We start from the raw sequence: 20,583 nt of genomic DNA on the forward strand, positions 1-20,583 counted from the left end.
GTCCCACCGTTCCCTTTTCCTCCTTTATTTTTATCTGCCTGCTCTTTTCCGATCTTCCTCTCCTGTCTCTTCCTCACTTCTCCTGCCTTGTGACCGTTAAGGATGACTCTGTCTCTGTGCTAAGGTTTGTCTCTCTTTGTTCATTCTGTTTGTGTCACTCTAAATGTGTGCTGATGTGTTTTGTGTGTGTGTGTGTGTGTGTGTGTGTGTGTGTGTGTGTGTGTGTGTGTGTGTGTGTGTGTGTGAATCTTTATGATAAAACATGCATGCTTCAATCTCACCCTGCATGTATCACACACACTGTTGTAAAGGAAAAGGCAATACATTGGGAAACTTAGGTTTAGGTTAGGTAGAAGATTTTTTTTCTTCTATTATCTTGAAGAAAAGAAGCAGAAATTTTCATATTTTAGGGGAACTGAAGGCAAATTTTTTATTATCAAAATTCTATTTATCTGATTTTATTAAATATAGGAATGCATTTCTGACAGCCATTTTGTCACCACTATAGCAAGTTATGAGTGTTTGAAATATGCTCTGTAATATATCAGTCCATGTGTCAAAGCAACGGCCGTAAATGAGATTCGCTGAGACCTGTGCAAGACTTCGTAGAACGGAAGTAAAACGTACAGCGGAAATCAAAGTGACCAACATCTGCCAACGTTGTCAAAGGACGCGCACGCCCTCCTTCGAATGCTGACGTAATCAAGCCGGAAGTTTTCCCTGTGTCCGAAATCGCTCCCTACTCACTATATAGTGCACTATATAGTGTGGACGCCATTTTGTAGCACTGTCTGAAACCTTAGTGAGGATTATGTGGGAAATGCGCTCAGTATAATATGTATTAATCACAAAAACACATGCATGTATTTATTATTTTGAAAACCCACCAGCCGCCTGATCTGGCGTGTTTTAATTGTGCGACAGCAATGATGTAAATACCAGCGCGACAGACTCGTCCTTATCCTGTCGTCTTTCCAACTCTTCTCTACTCCACGTTGGTTCGAAGTCGTATGGAATAATCTCCATCACTGATGAAGCTGGAAGATCTCAAAATTAATCTAAAGTGGAATGATGCGGCGATCTGGCCACTGTGTAAACAGTTTTCAAAATGGCGGCGCCGACATTTCACGTTTGAAGTCTCGCACAAGTTTCGTGAAGATCGCGCGGATAAGCGACGCCTGCTGTGGACCATATGAACTATATTCAATGTGGCTAAAAACCGAAAAGGCTGATAAATGTAATATTATATGCCAATACGAGTCACGATATGAGGTTAATAAAACCGAAAACGTAATTGAATAATACGTTAATTAAGAAATAAAGCAAGTTTAAAAATGACTTCAGTTCCCCTTTAATAACCATAGATACAATGTACAGTACTGCATAAGTATTCACCCTCTTTGATCTTCTTCTCCCTTCAGTATTATGGGCTGTTTTGTGATATACAGTGGTGCTTGAAAGTTTGTGAACCTTTCGAATTTTCATATTACTGCATAAATATGACCTAACACCAGGCTTGTAGTACTCAAGTCCAGGACTCGGACTCAAGTCCGACTCGTGGTCTAATTTTAAGGACTCGTGACTTGACGTGGACTTGAGCACTGATGACTCGGACCCGTGCATTAACTGCATTAGGACTTGTAAATTGGAGACCAGGACTCGGATCTTTTCTGTATTTTTTGTAACATGCCATAATAATTTGGCATAAGATATTTATATCTACATTAATTTTGTACTAATTTCGTGCAAGAGTGTCACACCTGTGCGCCTTGGCACGTACATCAGATAGACTCTTGGGTGCGCTCCAGAGAGCGCGTGTCCTAAGCGGACTCTTTTGCATGCGCCGTAAATGACTTGCACCTGCACAGGATTAAGGTGCAATCAGCGTGCCTAGATAAAAACTGTGAAAACGCACTTACTTTGGGAAGTATTGAGTTGCGTTACTGACACGTTACCGAGCCTTATTTCCTTGTTTGGTTTCCTGATTTCCTGTTTCTCGTCTTTGATTCTGCCGAGTCTACGATAGCCTGTTTGTGCCTCGCTCGACCTATTGCCTGTTTCACTGTTTTATAATTTTGCCTGCTGTTCTGGATTGTTTACCGTCTTCACTTGTATTAATAAACACACCTTCTGCACTTACTGTACATCCATCTCCCAACCATCTCTAACAGAATACTTCACACTCCCTGATAAAGAGAAGCACATTCACCTGTTCATACGCCATGTTCAGGAATGAACTAATGTTAATGGCGCTGAAACAGCCACCGTCAAATGGTACGGCTGGAGTCTTGTTCTCGGACTCGACTCGGATCAGTAGCGGACTCGACTTGAAGGTTTTTTTAATGACTTGGACTTGAACACTGGGGACTCGAGACTGGACTCGGACTCGAGGTTTAGTGATTCAACTACAACACTGCCTAGAACATCATCAGATTTTCACACAAGTCTTAAAAGTAGATAAAGAGAACCCAAGAGACAGCAATATTATATTTGGTCATTTGTTTATTGAGGAAAATATGATCCACATCTGTGAGTCGCAAAAGTATGCAAACCTCTAGGATTAGCAGTTAATTTGAAGATGAAATTAGAGTCGGGTGATTTCAGTTAATGGGGTGACAATCAGGTGTGAGTGTGGGCGTGTTTTATTTAAAGAACAGAGCTCTGTCAAAGTCTGAGCTTCACAACACACGTTTGTGGAAATGTATCATTGCACAAACAAAGGAGATTCCTGGACCTCAGAAAAAGGGTTGTTTTTCATCGAGCTGGAGAAAAATCTAAATGTAATAATGAAAGTAGAATTCAAAGAAACGACCTCAAGGTCAAAACCGAGCCCGGATTTGACTCTTACAGACATATTTATAAGAACTTATGAGACATTAGTGCTGTAGGTAGGGCTGGTGTGTCCCTGTAAAATAAGGTACAAGACACTCCAGTGTGTATATACAGTATACTGGACCTAGTTGCAGGAGTTAGTTGGTGTTATTCAGAAAGACAACCGTGATTGCGAAACAGCCCGTATAATCCGAGCAAAATCCATTTCAGTTTCAGGTTGAAACATTACAAAATGTGGAAAAGTTCAAGGGGTGTAAATACTTATTCAAGGCACTGTAATTGAATATCATGAAATGATGAGCATGATGTAATGCCCAGCCCTAGCCCCTAACTTACTAACACAACCTCGTTGTGTTGTGTTTTTGTTTATTTTACTTACGCCTGTGTCTCTTCTTTTTTCCGATCATTCATCCAGCTCTAGGCAGAGACTGAACAATCACAGCTCCCACGCGCACAAACCTGGCGGTGGTGTGAAGAAAGTGAGCGGCGTCGGAGGAACAACCTATGAGATTTCAGTATGAGCTGTTTTTGTTTAAATGACGCACAGGATTCACTCGCGTCGTCTTCTGAGAGGGCAACCAGAGATCAGATCATCCATGTAAGCCAAAAAAAGAAAAAAGAAATCAAAGTATAAAGACACAAAGGAGGAAAAAAAAAGAGAAAACAAATAAACTCGTAACTGATCCACCTTTAGAGGAAGAATGCTAAAATGTGGATTAGTGAATAAAGAGCCTGGCTCAAGTTTCTTATTCTCCATATCATGGTACATGAATCTCCATGATTTTTGATTTTTTTTTTTTTACATATTTAAAGAATCGTTTAAGATCCACGAAGGCTGTTCCATCCAGGCTGGAGTTGCCTGCCGACCTTGCTGTATGAACAATTGCTCATAGACTCCAATGGAAATCAAAATCCCAAGTTGTTTTTCCTGCATACGCCGCAGGGACTTTCATTTTACTTGTATTTTTTATGTTTCTTTTCCTAATATTATTTTATACAGGTACTGATTCAGTATATTGTAAGATTTATTGAATATGTTTGATAGGAACGCCAATCATAGTAGCACGTACCGTAGGCACTGCTTTTGAGGGTTTTTTTTTTGTTGTTTTGCTGTTGGATATAATAGACGGCTGCATCAGCCAGTCAGAACCCGAGCTGGAGTTGACAGCCAAAGAGACAAGTGTAGTCAGGGACCTACTTTTGACAGACAGCACACTTGGTAAAGAAGAATGAATGTAACATCTGAATCATTACAGCACAAAATGTTTTGTGATGGAAAAACTATCTGGATACTGAATGCTTTTTGTGCAAGATAAGGGTTCCTTTTGGTTTTTATTTGTCCATCAATCAGGAAGGAGCCATTTCAGTCGTTAGCCGGAGGAGAGGGCTCTGGTCCTGTGTTAGTACATGCTGGATGCGCAGTACGCCACTGAGACGGGGGAACTATTCTTGTTCTTTTCTTTTCTTTTCTTTTCTTTTTATAAGAAGTTGTTGCTGCAGTTCAGAGCTGGATTATGATATGTCTCCTGACCATTATCACTTTGAGGTTTGCAAGCTGAATTGGTGTGTGTGTGTGTGTGTGTGTGTGTGTGTGTGTGTGTGTGTGTGTGTGTGTGTGTGTGTGTGTGAATGAGCATGAGAAAATGGCAGAGAAACAATTTTTGATGTCTCAAACTATTCTACTAGAGCACATTCCAACTTTGAAGCTCTTCAGACACTCTGCTAAGAAGAGCGTGTGTGTGTGTGTGTGTGTGTGAGAGAGTGAGTAACAGACGAAAAGAGAATATGTACGCATTACGTTTAAGTTTAGCTTTGAGATCTGAGGACCAGTGAACGGTCTGTGTAACGTAAAAGAGCTTATGCAGTGACACACACACACACACACAAGTATTTTTACTGATAACCTTTTGTCATTTCCACCATGGCCTTATGAAGCCTTTTTAAATGTAATTTACCTGCACGTGTTAACAGGACAAGTTCAAAGGGTGAAGGTTTTTTTTTCTACCTGTCTGTATTCCTTTAATGCAGGTGACACTGGGTCACGTGAGCCAACACATTTCCAACAGAACAATAAATAATATTGCAACACTGAAATTTCACTGTTTTACTGATTCAAAATACAGAATGGGTTTATATATTGAACGTAAACTTCCACTCTTATATTCTTCCACTCGTATATTTAAAGGTGTGGTTGGTGATGTTTTTAAAAGTTTCTGGATAAATAATGTAAGGGAATAAACAAGGCAAGGCATGCTGATGTAGGAAAAGAATCAACGATGCGCTCTTGATGTTAACTACCATGCAGAAGTTGTTTCTTTTCGTATAGCAACACATCCTGAAGTGTTTTTTATACCACTGAAGTCACTTATACCACAGCAATTTATCAACGGTTAGAATTTTTTAAAACATATTTACCCGTTTATAGTTAATGTTGTGGAACATCAAAATCAAAGTCCTTCCCACGCCATGTACGATCCCCGTAGCCCTTTACGTAGGGCTTTACATTAGCCAAATGCGGGTAAAATTTGGCTTTGGCGGGTAATGACTTTAGTCCCACTAGCCACTTTGGCGGGTGATTTATTCTGTGGTATGACAATATATTTAATTGTAGTTTTCTCTGAAGGCATCTGATATAATAAACGCATTGCAATGTAATATTACGCACCTACAACTCCCATGAGCACCTGCATAAACATTCTGACGTTAGAATTGTTGAGAACGTACTTTAACGTCTCAGATAAAATCAGTGATACTTTAACCTGCGGTTAATGAACGAAGCAACAAAGTTGCTGACAACTGACAAGCGCACTATGTGGCGGCATATAGCTGGAGTTTCAAACCCTGCTGCTCAGGAAAAAGGGGCAGAGATGATCAGGGCCGGAGCAGCATTTTAAAATCACCGAGGTCCGTGATGTGCAAAGTGCACGCCGAAAAATGTTCGACATATTTAAATGAGAGGGGTGAATTACACGCCACACAAGAGATCTATTCCTGAAATTACTTTTAATGGTGTTTGAACTGAATACCATCAGTTTTGAAAAAAAAATTATGTATGTGGCAAGAGTAAGAATAATTTAAGCTTGTTTCATGGTTTGATCTGGCCCAAGCAATGAGGAAAAAAGATACCCTAACCATGTAGCCTATGGAACTAAGATACATTAACAATCTGGCATCTGTTACACCTACACACAAAAAAAAAAATTCTGGGAAAAAAAATCAGTATACACCACTGTTTTAGGCAAAGTTATCCAAGACAAACATAAGTTGAAACTTTCCCCTCTATTGCTTTGGCTTATCGAATGATTTATTTTTAAAATCACAAACAAGGCAGACTACAACTGCGCTGCTTCGAAAATGTAAATTGAACAGCTTGATGAAAGTGCGCTGATGGTTACCATGGAAACCCGTGTCTACTGCACTGCGTTCCTCCCCCGAGTCGCGCGCTCATTCGCTTTTGTGTTCTTGGTCTCAGAGCCACGAGCGTGAAACAGACACAGAAGACAGAATCAACGTTTAACATAATTAACAATGCACTTTTTACAGAGACATTTTAATGTTATTCTTTATTTTTTTATCCAGTTGAATATTTAGCGTACAAATGTATTTTCAGCTCTTAAAAATGACCGAGGTCCGGCCCTCGGGGGCCTCATAGCTGGCTACTGCCATGGAAATGAACAAGACGCTAATAGGAAGATAAGACAGTTGAATGACAAATGGAAGTTCAGGTGAGATTGGCTAGTTCATAGCAAAACCGAAAATACCATGTACTGTGAAGACTGTAGAAAGTCTGGCAAAGACAGGCACCAGTAATTTTAAACTCGAAACTATAAAGGACCACGAAAAGTCAAATGCACACATCGGTACTATAACATCAAAACCGGCAAAGACGGCTGGTTCACTACAGGACAGCATTGCTTTCAAGTCCCTGGCTGTCATGAAGTCGGCTGAGCTGGAGAGGATGGAGCTGCTGTTTAGAAACGTTGACGCGATTGTAAAGAAGTTGATCTCGACCCAGCTATCAACTTCCGGCCTGCTGGAAGCCTCAGGTCACGAAGACCATTTTTCATGGACCATTCAGACTCATCTGATGATGAATGTAATGAGGACATTTAATGTCTCTCTCTACACATGTTCACACATACTGTACACACACACACTATTAATAGATAATACATAATACTTGATAATGGGGCGGCACGGTGGTGTAGTGGTTAGCACTGTCGCCTCACAGCAAGAAGGTCCGGGTTTGAGCCCCGTGGCCGGCGAGGGCCTTTCTGTGCAGAGTTTGCATGTTCTCCCCGTGTCCGCGTGGGTTTCCTCCGGGCGCTCCGGTTTCCCCCACAGTCCAAAGACATGAAGGTTCGGTTAACTGGTGACTCTAAATTGACCGTAGGTGTGAATGGTTGTCTGTGTCTATGTGTCAGCCCTGTGATGACCTGGCGACTTGTCCAGGGTGTACCCCGCCTTTCGCCCGTAGTCAGCTGGGATAGGCTCCAGCTTGCCTGCAACCCTGTAGAACAGGATAAAGCGGCTAGAGATAATGAGATGAGATACTTGATAATACACATATAATACTTGCATATCAAAACATCAAATGTTTTTCAATGATAAATGTTTTGAATTGGACTTTTAATATTAGAATCAGTTCAGTTGTACTGAATGTTATTTTTCATATTATACGATATTTCATATTGTAAGGGGCTTGAATTTGAGTTCAATAAACAGAATACTCTGTTTATATTTTTGTCTGAATTGGTTGCATGTTTTCATATAGGGAGCTACCTTAACAGCACTGAATACTTGAGTGCTACTGTAGAGATACATTATACGCTGCCATTCATAATTAAATCTATATCGTCCGAACTTTAACATATCATGGTGAAGAAAAAACTGCGATTTCCTGGCAACAAAATTGTGGCTAGTGAAAAGGCTGAATGGCTAGTGACTCGGGAAAACCACTAGCCACAGTGGCCGGTGAACAAAAAAGTTAATGTAAAGCCCTGGTGTGAATGGTTGTGTGTCTCTATGTGTCAGCCCTGCGATAACCTGGAGACTTGTCCAAGGTGTACCCCGCCTCTCGCCCATAGTCAGCTGGGATAGGCTCCAGTTTGCCTGCGACCCTGTACAAGATAAGCGGCTACAGATAATGGATGGATGGAGACAAATTTGCCTTATCACCAAAGGACACCGATTCCTTTCTTGTGCTTTCCAGGAGACACACTGGTATATCCACAACAAAAGCTGTGCAACTTCAACAGATGAACACTAACACTAATAATTTATTAACTTGTGCTTTACAGAGGTACAAAACCAGATATCTTGTCTTTCATCAATCTTGCCAGATTCTGCTTTTATCTGTCTTTTTTGCTCTCCGACTCCTCCATCAGTGGTTGATCTCCATCAGCTTGTTCTTGTCGGAGATCCTCTATCTTCTCACTCCGGCCCTTGCCAAGCTTTTTACATTTCTCAAGTATTTCATTCAAGTTGAACTCGCGGATGATATTTTCCTGCCAAAACATAAAAATGGGTTTTCAAGCCTAATCATGGCCACAGTGAGCATTATTTCTTCATTCTTTGGGCACTACTCATTTCTTTAGTTGCATCTCTTCATTTTCTTTCCTTGTTTCCTTTATTCACTTCTTAGCTTCTTATCCTGAAGACTATGAGTAAAGGATGCAAGGAAAGGAAACTTGCACAGGAGGAAATCAGGACAAACATATTTGGCAAATGAGATGCCCAGTCTGAGATATCATTCTTGCTGATGGGAAAGAATGAGTCTGTGTACAGACAAATCCGGGGAAATATCAGAAGAAAACAAGTCGCTATTACTACGGTGATGTCTCCCTACAAGATGCGCTTGTCAGAATGCAAGCTGTCCTCAGAAGTATGCAGTGTTCTATGTTTACATTTACTTTCTATGTAACATTATTTTTGATAGTGATGTCTATGAAATCAGGAAAAACCTGTGCAGTTCTCAGCTGCTCCAAAAGTAGTGGCAATCTTCAAATTTTTTTTTTTGGGGGGGGGACTGAATGTGAAATACACAAGCATTTTAGTTCATGAAGGGTTCCCCTCTCAGAGACTATACACTTCACACAGATTCCCTGGGCATGCAGAGGACCAAAATGTTCAACGGAAGTTGGTCATCACAAGCCAAGCAATAAATTAAATAATCTCGAATACCTTAAAGTTGTACATATTTTTATTATTTTTTAAATAATGTGACTGGTCTGTAATGGTGAAATGCAACACGTGAATGATTATGCTAGCTAGAGTAGTACAGTCGACGTTAATACAGTATGTTACACTTCATCACTTTAAATGTGGCGAATGGGCAAGTAGTTTGTTTTTCGTCACTACGACTTGCCACTGCAGTAATGGAAGTGATGCAAGATTGCGGAATACAAACATTGGTCACCGGATTTGTCGATACACAGCATGGTGTTAATTGTCTGTTAATGTCCGATACATTTAAATTGTTTTTATTTCAAAGAATTGTACTTGTAGACTCTGTTCTTTGTGAACATTACATTAATTGTGCATTAGCACAATTACAAGCATCACAAGCCTCAACAAGAAACAGAAAAGATTTCCGGGTCGGAAGTATCTGTGTACCCTTGATCTAGAAACCTCCTTTTGCTTGATTCCTCTGAGCACATTTACTTAAGTGATATGTCCTTGAAGATGGCAGGCTTCAACTGATTTCTAGGTCATAGGCTGTAGTACATAAAATCTAGAGGTGTATGATAGTTTATTTTTAATCCCACTCCCTTCTGATCCCATAGAAATTCTGATCAATCCTGCCTGCTCCAAAAGCAATTCTGATCAATCTTGCCTCTTCCTCCAAAAGCAATTCTGACCAATCCTGCCTACTCCCAAAAGCAATTCTGATCATCTTGCCTCCTCCTCCAAAATCAATTCTGACCAATCTTGCCTCATCTTCCAAAAACAATTCTAACCAATCCTGCCTGCCCCCAAAAGCAATTCTGATTAATCCTGCCTGCCCGCCCCCAAAGCAATTCTGACCAATCCTGTCTGCCTGCCCCAAACCAATTATGACCAATCCTGCATGCCTCAAAAGCAATTCCGACCAATCCTGTCTGCCTGCCACCAAACCAATTCTGACCAATCCTGTCTGCCTGCCCCAAACCAATTATGACCGATCCTGCGTGCCTCAAAAGCGATTCCGACCAATCCTGTCTGCCTGCCGCCAAACCAATTCTGACCAATCCTGTCTGCCTGCCCCCAAATCAATTCTGACCAATCCTGTCTGCCTGCCCAAACCAATTCTGACTGATCCTGCGTACCTCAAAAGCAATTCCGACCAATCCTTCTTGCTCCAAAAGCAATTCTGACCAATCCTGCCTGCCCCAAAACCAATTCTGACCAATTCTGTCTGCCTGCCCCAAAGTAATTCTGACCAATCCTGTGTGCCTCAAAAGCAATTCCGACCAATCCTTGCTCCAAAAGTAATTCTGACCAATCCTGCTTCTCCTCAAAGCAATTCTGACTAATCCTGCTTCTCCCCAAAGCAATTCTAGCCAATTCTGCTTGTCCCCAAAAGCAATTCTGACCAATCCTATCTGCTCCAAAAGCAATTCTGACCAATCTTTCCTGCTCCAAAAGCAATTCTGCTTCTTGCTCCAAAAGCAATTCTGAACAGTCCTGCCTGCTCCAAAAGCAATTCTGATCAATCCTTCTTACTCCAAAAGCATTCTGACCAATGGTGCTTGTCCCCAACAAACAATTCTGACCAAACTTGCCTGCTCCAAAAGCAATTCTGACCAATCCTGCCTGACCCCAAAGCAATTCTGACCAATACTATCTACTCCCAAAGCAATTCTGACCAATCCTGCCTGACCCCAAAGCAATTCTGACCAATCCTGCCTGCTCTAAAAGCAATTCTGACCAATCCTGCCTGACCCCAAAGCAATTCTGACCAATACTATCTGCTCCAGAAGCAATTCTGATCAATCCTGCCATCTCAAAGGCGATTCTGACCAATCCTGCCTGCCTCAAAGGCAATTCTGACCAATCCTGCCTGCTCTAAAAGCAGTTCTGACCAATTCTGCCTGCCTCAAAAGCAACTCTGATGAATGCTGCTCACTTCTGCACAACATTTTTGACCAGTCCCACCCCCTGTAGTTAGTATTTGATGCACCCTTTACCTCTGTGAAGTTCCAGCTCACAGCTCTTCCCTTCTTATCCACTTGGGGACGACGCGTAAATTCACGGCCGCCCTGCAGCAGCAGCAGAGACGGCAGTTGCTTGGAGAGCAGCGAGAGACTTACTTTATACCTGAGCACAGAAATACGTTTATAAAGGTTCTGCCCATTTTATCCAGCATATAGATTACTTTGTAATTAGATTTGTAGTTATTGACCCCTTATATCACACCATTGTTTACAGTTTCAGAGAAAGACAAGTTGGTTCACCTCTCAGCAGCACCTGCATATTGTCCTATGTCTATTTTTCCAAATTTGAGTCCAGCACAGTTATACCTGCAAGATATAAGGATGAACTGCATTTTACATGTACATATATAAAATCTGCAGACAGTATTAGTTCAAACCTATATTAGTTTTCCTTTCTCTGTATTGATTGTATATTGAGTGTTTATTTGCTGCCTTACTTCAGCGAGAGATTGGCAAAAACAGGTGCAAAACACTGACACTCTGAGGACCAGTTGGCATAGAACTCGACAAGCCACGTTACTCGACTGTCCCTCTCCAGTTCTTCCTAATGTCACAAAATAAGTATAATTTCAGACTATTATAATAATAAAATATAAACAACTGTATGCAGTTAAACAAACCCTTGATGGTCTTTTGTGCTATACTCACATCTATGGTTTTGTCATTGAAGTATGTGATGTGTTCCGGACCCATGTAGATGGGAGGTTTACATGTGATCAGGAACACTGTAGTTTAGAGGATTCATTCAGATAAATAATATAAATCAGCGTTTCACAAAGTACACAAATATTATAATTTGGTGAATCATGTTTATAGTATTCCTTTCATGTTTAATAAGGTGTTTCTCTGTGCATGAATGATACACTATATGGCAAAAAGTATGTGGTTCTTCCCAAACCGTTGCCACAAAGTTTGAAGTACACAATTGTCTAGTCATTGACTGCAAAGGGATCTGCTTCCAAGTATTAAAAATAATCCTTATATTTAAAATTACAACCTCGATTCCAAAAAATGTTGGGATGCTGTGTAAACAGTAAATAAAAACAGAATGTGAGCATTTGCAAATCATGGAAACCCTGTATTTCATTGAAAATAGTATAAAGACAACATATCAAATGTTGAAACTGAGAAATGTTATTGTTTTTTGAAAAATATGCTCATTTTGAATTTGCTATCAACAACATATTTCAGAAAAGTTAGGACAGGGCAGCAAAAGACTGAAAAAGTTGTGTAATGCTAAAAAAACAACAACTAATTTGGTTAATTGGCAACAGGCCAATTATTGGGTATAAAAAGAGCATCCCAGAGAGGCGGAGTCTCTCAGAAGTAAAGGTGGGGAGGGGTTCACCGCTCTGTGAAAGACTGCGTGGGCAAACAGTGAAACAATTTAAGAATAACGTTCCTCAATGTAAAATGGCAAAGAATTTGGGGATCCTATCATCTCTGGTCCATAATATCATTAAAAGATTCAGAGAATCTGGAGAAATCTCTGTATGTGAGAAACAAGGCTGAAAACCGACAATAGATGCTTGTGATCTTCAGGCCCTCGGGCGACACTGCATTAAAAGCAGACACGTGTCTGTAGTGGAAATTGCTATATGGGCTCAGGAACACTTCAGAAAACCATCGTCTGTGAAAACAGTTCATTACTGCCTCTACAAATGCAAGTTAAAACCAAATATCAACAATATCCAGAAACGCCACCACCTTCTCTGGGCCCGAGCTCTTTTACAATGGACTGAGGCAAAGTGGAAAATTGTCCCAAGATTTGATGAATCAAAAGTAGAAATTCTTTTTAGAAATCATGGACACCATGTCCTCCAGGCTAAAAGAGTCCAGGTGCTAAACTGGCCTGCCTGCAGTCCAGACCTGTCTCCCATTTAAAACATTTGGTGCATTATGAACTGCAAAATATGACAAAGGAGACCCCACCTGTCGAGCAACTGAAATTGTTTATCAGGCAAGAATGGGACAAAGTTTCTCTTTCAACACTACAGCAATTGGTCTCCTCAGTTCCTGAACGTTTACAGAGTGTTGTTAAAAGTAGAGGTGGTACACAGTGGTAAACCTGCCCCGTCCCAATTTTTCTGAAATGTATTGCTGACATCAAATTCAAAATGAGCATATATTTTTCAAAAAACAATAAAATTTCAGTTTCAACATTTGATATGTTGTCTTTGTACTATTTTCAATGAAATATAGGGTTTCCATGATTTGCAAATTATCGCATTCTGTTTTTATTTTCAGTTTACATAACATCCCAATTTTTTTGGAATTGGGGTTGTAGATTAGTTTGTCCAATTACTTTTGAATCTGTAAAAATGGAGTTTATGTAAAAATGGCTATAATTCCTAAATAGTTAATACAATATTTTTGCCAAGCTGAAAGTCTACACTTCACTTACATCTTGATGGCTTCATTTCAAATCCATTGTGGTGGTGTACAGATGCAAAATTACAAAAATTGTGTCTGTTCAAATACTTACAGAGTGCAATGTGACACGTGTTGGTGAGAAGGTGTGGATATATAAAATATAATGCATATTATCAGCTTTATTACCGACACACAGTGTGATGTAGAGGAGGCCAAATCTCAGGTCCACTCTGAAGAACAGCACCAAGTTTGCCACCTTACTGAAGAGGAAAATATTTCCAAAATGCTGCTCCAGAGTTACTGATAACACAGACAAGAGCAAGCAATGTTTCCCACACTTTCATCATTCTGAATAGACCAAGCACATGGACACTACAGTCCAGAGTAAACAAGGGAAATCTGAACGTGATATGAGGTTATCACCCAACAAACAAACAACATACAGTAAATCTACTCTTCAGGGTATTTATATGAGGAAGCCGTGGCCTCATGGTTAGAGAAGAAGCTTTGGGAACAAAAGGTTGCTGGGTTGATTTCCTGGACCAGCAGGAATGGCTGAAGTACTGTTGAGAAAGACACCTAACCCCCAACTGCTCCTTGGGCTGCCCACTGCTGTGGGTATGTCAAGGTTCTGTTGAACGTTGCTCTGGATAAGAGCGTCCACTAAATGTCTCTAATGTATTGTAATGTAATATCAGGGCTCCTAATACCACAGCATTGTTGCATTCTTGAATCTGATTGGTCAGATGGTGTTGATTAATTCTCTATCGCAGCAGTAATACTGACTATTTGAAATAACATGTTTATATTAATGCGCTTGATCTACAGTGGTGTTTGAAAGTTTGTGAACCCTTTAGAATTTTCTATATTTCTGCATAAATATGACCTAAAACATCATCAGATTTTCACACAAGTCCTAAAAGTAGCTAAAGAGAACCCAGTTAAACAAATGAGAGAAAAATATGATACTTGGTCATTTATTTATTGAGGAAAATGATCCAATATTACATATCTGTGAGTGGCAAAAGTATGTGAACCTCTAGGATTAGCAGTTAATTTGAAGGTGAAATTAGAGTCAGGTGTTTTCAATCAATGGAATGACAATCAGGTGTGAGTGAGCACCCTGTTTTATTTAAAGAACAGGGATCTATCAAAGTCTGATCTTCACAACACATGTTTGTGGAAGTGTATCATGGCATGAACAAAGATTTCTGAGGACCTCAGAAAAAGCATTGCTGATGCTCATCAGGCTGGAAAAGGTTACAAAACCATCTTTAAAGAGTTTGGACTCCACCAATCCACAGTCAGACAGATTGTGTACAAATGGAGGAAATTCAAGACCATTGTTACCCTCCCCAGGAGTGGTCGACCAACAAAGATCACTCCAAGAGCAAGGCGTGTAATAGTCGGCGAGGTCACAAAGGACCCCAGGGTAACTTCTAAGCATCTGAAGGCCTCTCTGACATTGGCTAATGTTAATGTTCATGAGTCCACCATCAGGAGAACACTGAACAACAATGGTGTGCATGGCAGGGTTGCAAGGAGAAAGCCACTGCTCTTCAAAAAGAACATTGCCGCTCGTCTGCAGTTTGCTAAAGATCACGTGGACAAACATTGGAAAAATGTTTTGTGGATGGATGAGACCAAAATAGAACTTTTTGATTTAAATGAGAAGCGTTATGTTTGGAGAAAGGAAAACACTGCATACCAGCATAAGAACCTTATCCCATCTGTGAAACATGGTGGTGGTAGTATCATGGTTTGGGCCTGTTTTGCTGCATCTGGGCCAGAACGGCTTGCCATTATTGATGGAACAATGAATTCTGAATTATACCAGCGAATTCTAAAGGAAAATGTCAGGACATCTGTCCATGTACTGAATCTCAGGAGAAGGTGGGTCATGCAGCAAGACAACGACCCTAAGCACACAAGTCGTTCTACCAAAGAATGATTAAAGAAGAATAAGGTTAATGTTTTGGAATGGCCAAGTCAAAGTCCTGACCTTAATCCAACCGAAATGTTGTGGAAGGACCTGAAGCGAGCAGTTCATGTGAGGAAACCCACCAACATCCCAGAGTTGAAGCTGTTCTATACGGAGGAATGGGCTAAAATTCCTCCAAGCCAGTGTGCAGGACTGATCAACAGTTACCGCAAACATTTAGTTGCAGTTATTGCTGCGCAAGAGGGTCACACCAGATACTGAAAGCAAAGCTTCACATACTTTTGCCATTCACAGATATGTAATATTGGATCATTTTCCTCAGTAAATAAATGACCAAGTGTAATATTTTTGTCTTGTTTGTTTAACTGGGTTCTCTTTATCTACTTTTAGGACTTGTGTGAAAATCTGATGATGTTTTAGGTCACATTTATGCAGAAATATAGAAAATTCTAAAGGGTTCACAAACTTTCCAGCACTGCTGTAAATATTACCAGGAACTGGTTTGTTATCAGTTATAATTAAACATATAATTAAACATATAATTAAACATCAGTTATAATTAAATGGATTAAATTAAATGTTATTAAATAAAATCACAATCATTGGCAACGTGCTGAGGTGTAAAAGGAATAAAGAAAATTAACAACATTGAGGTATGAACCTTAACTCTGCTTTAGATCAAGCTGTATCAATGTTGATTATTTTTCCATAACATCACACCTCGAAATGTTTTATTCCTTACATAGTTCCTGATTGGAATGTAGGTTTAGGATTTATATCTTCATATGTATTGTACTTACAATTATAACAACATGTCAGAATATTATCTTTGGAATGTGGCATACTTATAAACTGTCATAGACATTAAAATGCCTAACTGCAAATTATTATCTTACTTAACATAAAGAAAGAATGAGTCCAGGACAGGGGCGGCACGGTGGTGTAGTGGTTAGCGCCGTCGCCTCAAAGCAAGAAGGTCCGGGTTCGAGCCCCGTGGCCGGCGAGGGCCTTTCTGTGTGGAGTTTGCATGTTCTCCCCATGTCTGTGTGGGTTTCCTCCAGGTGCTCCGGTTTCCCCCACAGTCCAAAGACATGCAGGTTAGGTTAACTGGTGACTCTAAATTGACCGTAGGTGTGAATGTGAGTGTGAATGGTTGTCTGTGTCTATGTGTCAGCCCTGTGATGACCTGGCGACTTGTCCAGGGTGTACCCCGCCTTTCGCCCATAGTCAGCTGGGATAGGCTCCAGCTTGCCTGCGACCCTGTAGGACAGGATAAAGCGGCTAGAGATAATGAGATGAGATGAATGAGTCCAGGACAGCCACTCACTCGCTCTGCGGTTCTTCATCATGACAATAGCACTGAGGAACATGAGGATCTCCACCTCCCTCTGAAACACATTTCAGGATGAAAATATTATCCAGATTTATGATCTTGGACCAAATGATTGTAAACTAAACAGTCATCGTAATAAAGAGCTCCAGCTTTGATGCTAACATAGTAGCAACATCATGCTCTTCATCTCTACTGTAACTGTTGTATAGCTGCAGTGCCAACATTTGCACCAGTGTCTCCACTCCTTCTGTGATGGACTTCTCATTAACATGATGTTGAATGTTGTTTGAAAATGGCAAGAGGAAAAAGAAGCTCTTGTTTTCAGGAGCTAAAAGCAGAACCTGAACCCTTATGTTCGAATTATTTCTCCTATGGGTGGGTTGTGTTTGACATCATACAGTGGTATGTAAACGTTTGGGCACCCCTGGTCAAAATTGCTGTTACTGTGAACAGTTAAGCAAGTTGAAGATGAAATGATCTCCAAAAGGCATAAAGTTAAAGATGACTCATTCCCTTTAATATTTTAAGCAAAAACAATTTTTTATTTTCATCTTCTACATTTTCAAAATGACAAAGGAAAAGGGCCCGAAGCAAAAGTTTGGGCACCCTGCATGGTTAGTACCTAGCAACACCCCCTTTGGCAAGTATCACAGCTTGTAAACGCTTTTTGTAGCCAGCTAATAATCTTTCAGTTCTTACCTGGGGGATTTTCACACATTCGTCCTTGCAAAAGGCTTCCAGTTCTACAAGTTTCTTGGGCTGTCTTGCATGCACTGCACTTTTGAGATCTATCCACAGATTTTCAATGATGTTTAGGTCAGGGGACTGTGAGGGCCAGGGCAAAACCTTCAGCTTGTGCCTCTTGAGGTATTCCATTGTAGATTTTGAGGTGTGTTTTGGATCATCGTCTTATTGTAGGACCCATCCTCTTTTTAACTTCAACTTTTTTACAGATGGTGTGATGTTTGCTTCCAGAATTTGCTGGTATTTATTCGAATCCATGCTTCCCTCGACCACTGAAATGTGCCCTGTGCCACTGGCTGCAACACAACCCCAAAGCATGATCGATCCACACCCATGCTTCAGAGATGGAGAGGTGTTCTTTTCCTGGAATTTGGCACCCTTTTTTCTCCAAACATACCTTTGCACATTGTGGCCAAAAAGTTCTATTTTGAGTTCATCAGTCCACAGGACTTGTTTCCAAAATGCATCAGGCTTATTTAGATGTTCATTTGCAAACTTCAGATGCTGAATTTTGTGGCTAGGACACAGGAAAGGGTTTCTTCTGATGACTCTTCCATGAAGGTCATATTTGTTCAGGTGTCGCTGCATAGTAGAACAGTGCACCACCACTCCAGGGTCTGCTAAATCTTTCTGAAGGTCTTTTGCAGTCAAACAGGGGTTTTTATTTGCCTTTCTAGCAATCCAACGAGCAGTTCTTTCAGAAAGTTTTCTTCATCTTCCAGACCTCACCTTGATCTCCACTCTTTCTGTTAACTGCCATTTCTTAATAACATTACAGCCTGAGGAAACAGCTACCTGAAAACACTTTGCTATGTTCTTGTAGCCTTCTCCTGCTTTGTGAGCATCAATTATTTTATTATTCAGAATGCGAGGGAGTTGCTTAGAGGAGCCCATGGCTGTTGATTTTAGGGACAAGTTTGAGGAGTCAGAGAATTTATACACCTTTCAAAGCTGTATAATCTGACCTTTCCTAATGAAGAATTTGAACAAGCCACAGCTCAATAAGCTAATTAAGGTCTGGAACCTTGGTAAGAGTTACCTGAGAACTCAAATGTATTGGGGTGCCCAAACTTTCGCGTGGTGTTCCTTTTCTTTTCTCACTCTCCAATTGTACAAAACAAAAATAATACGCAAATCTTGCAGAAAACGCTGAAAAGAAATGTGTCGTCTTTACCTTTTATGCCTTTTGGTGATCAGTTCATCTTCTGCTCACTTAACTATTCACAGTAACAGACATTTTCAGTAAGGGTGCCCAAACTTTTGCATGCCACTGTATTTGCCTCATTAGATATGCAAGACATGAAGTGGTGGTCAGCTGAGCTCACTGTTCAAAGTGTTACCATCACTGGGACTCCTTGCTAGTCGTTAAAATGCCCAACGCTTGCATCGTTTTGGGCTGCTTGACTCGAACAAACCGTGAAACTGATAAAAGTTTCTTCCGGGTTCCCCGTGAATGATTTTATCAAAAGATGATGAGAAAGCTGGCTCTTGAACCCTTCACTGTGAAGGGTTCAAGGGAGCCAAGTTGAAGAACGCTCGAGTTTGCACTGATCACTTCGTGAAAGGTTTGTAAATTCCTCTGATTTATTCCGTTTGGATTTGCAAATCACTTTTCTCACCATTTTTTGTTATTTCATGATGTTTTGAAGTTCAGGAGATGCTTCAGTCCTCAGACGTGTTTTTGTTTACTGTTTGATCCTGGTTGCCATTTTATAAACTAACACATTATGAAAACATTATGTTTTCACTTCATTTATCTGGATGTCTGAGTAATCTTTACAAGGACGATGATGTAGATTGGGCTGCTACACTGAACTAGAGAGATAAGATCGTCGAGACGATCCACGTAAACACAAAAGCAGAGCTCACGAGTTAACAGCACGAAACTGCTTCCCCGGCCGTGCAGTTACAGTGAGCCGTGATAACTTCTCCATCCTGTTTCACCAATCCCTAGATCTTTAAAGGGCTTTCTGTGGATCTTTATGAATGATTTACCTGGAAGAGAAGAGCAGGGAGGATTGGGAATCGAGCGTCTGTGGTTTGTTTACACCCGAAACTAAAACTTATAGCGTCCTACCAAACATCGCAAAGGCGTGGACAAAAAGCCCAAAAATGCCTCCTTACCCGGGCAAAAACAATACAGGGATTTATCTTATAGTGTCCTGATTTCCAGATCTTTAACCCAGCCACATATAAAAAGTTGTTTTCTTCTATACCGTTTCATTTTTTCATCTGTTTGTCCGTGTAGAACGATGTCTGCAGCACCAGGTAGTTTGAGATGCCGGGGAACTTAACGGATGGATAATTTTCCAACTCATAGGAAAAATCCTTCTTTACTAGTGTGTAAGGATCTATCCCATCACAAAGAGCAACTTTCTGAAGGTATCTTGAGCATGCATTGGCCTCTAAACTGCGAAAATAGTCGGAGACGGTTTCACTAGCTCTTTACAAAACGGCAGCCAAATCGGTTTGCCTGACCACCACTTCATTCACCAGAAGTAACCTCGCAAGCAAAAGTCACATGACTGAATACAACCTAATAAACACCAGTGTAATTGAACTAGCAGTGTCATCCTGTGACATCAGCATGGCACACAAGCGTTAACTTTTCACTGGAATAATGAAAATACAGCATCAACTAACAAAATAGCACCAGGATCACTAAACACGTCACACATATTTCAATATAAACATCATTAATGTGTTTCAGAGTGGACTTTTACTTGAATTAAAAGTACAACAATGTTTAATAACTGTTTTTAAGTAAGAGGATCACAGGACATTTTACAGTGTATGAGGGAAAGGGAAAATAGATTTTAGTAACCTGCGAGGTGAAGCATGTTTAACTAACCCAGTCAAAGCTGCAGGAGTCTCCGTCTTCTCTCTGAGAGGGTAAGTGCTCACACACACCAGGGCATTTCCGCACAGCAAGGAAAGCAACAGACAGAAGAAATGACAGCAAATAATATGGCTTTAAGAGCCATTTATAAATCTGTGGCAGGTTGAAGAAAAATGCGAAGAGGCCGGTGATTAATCCCATAGTTTGTGGAGTGAGAAAAAAAAGTGTATGTAATGAGAGAAAAGGCAGAAGAGAGAGGCGTGAGAGGCAGAAACAGGACAGCAACAGGTGTGTGTGTGTGGTTTTTATATCTTGGAGGGTACTA

At 40.6% G+C, this 20,583-nt stretch overlaps 2 protein-coding genes across 3 annotated transcripts in view; one reads left to right on the forward strand and one right to left on the reverse strand.

The window, feature by feature from the left end:
- zdhhc5b (zinc finger DHHC-type palmitoyltransferase 5b) overlaps positions 1 to 4,926 on the forward strand; it is a 28,230-nt gene extending 23,304 nt beyond the window's left edge. For both annotated transcript variants that reach the window (XM_060927313.1, XM_060927314.1), the window contains exon 12: positions 3,248 to 4,926. In XM_060927313.1, the coding sequence (XP_060783296.1) occupies positions 3,248 to 3,353 (106 nt within the window). In that variant the 3' untranslated portion in view covers positions 3,354 to 4,926. The remainder of the gene's footprint in view (positions 1 to 3,247) is intronic.
- A 3,257-nt stretch (positions 4,927 to 8,183) lies between these two features.
- tmx2a (thioredoxin-related transmembrane protein 2a) lies at positions 8,184 to 20,459 on the reverse strand. Its single transcript, XM_060927315.1, has 8 exons — positions 20,271 to 20,459; positions 16,670 to 16,730; positions 13,587 to 13,700; positions 11,676 to 11,752; positions 11,465 to 11,571; positions 11,268 to 11,333; positions 11,001 to 11,130; positions 8,184 to 8,339 (listed from the first exon to the last, which is right to left on the reverse strand). The coding sequence occupies exons 1-8, from the start codon at positions 20,457 to 20,459 to the stop codon at positions 8,184 to 8,186; spliced, it is 900 nt and encodes a 299-aa protein (XP_060783298.1).
- Positions 20,460 to 20,583: the final 124 nt, after the last annotated feature.

The sequence above is a fragment of the Neoarius graeffei genome, chromosome 8 (genome assembly GCF_027579695.1).
Source record: "Neoarius graeffei isolate fNeoGra1 chromosome 8, fNeoGra1.pri, whole genome shotgun sequence".
Taxonomy (NCBI): domain Eukaryota; kingdom Metazoa; phylum Chordata; class Actinopteri; order Siluriformes; family Ariidae; genus Neoarius; species Neoarius graeffei.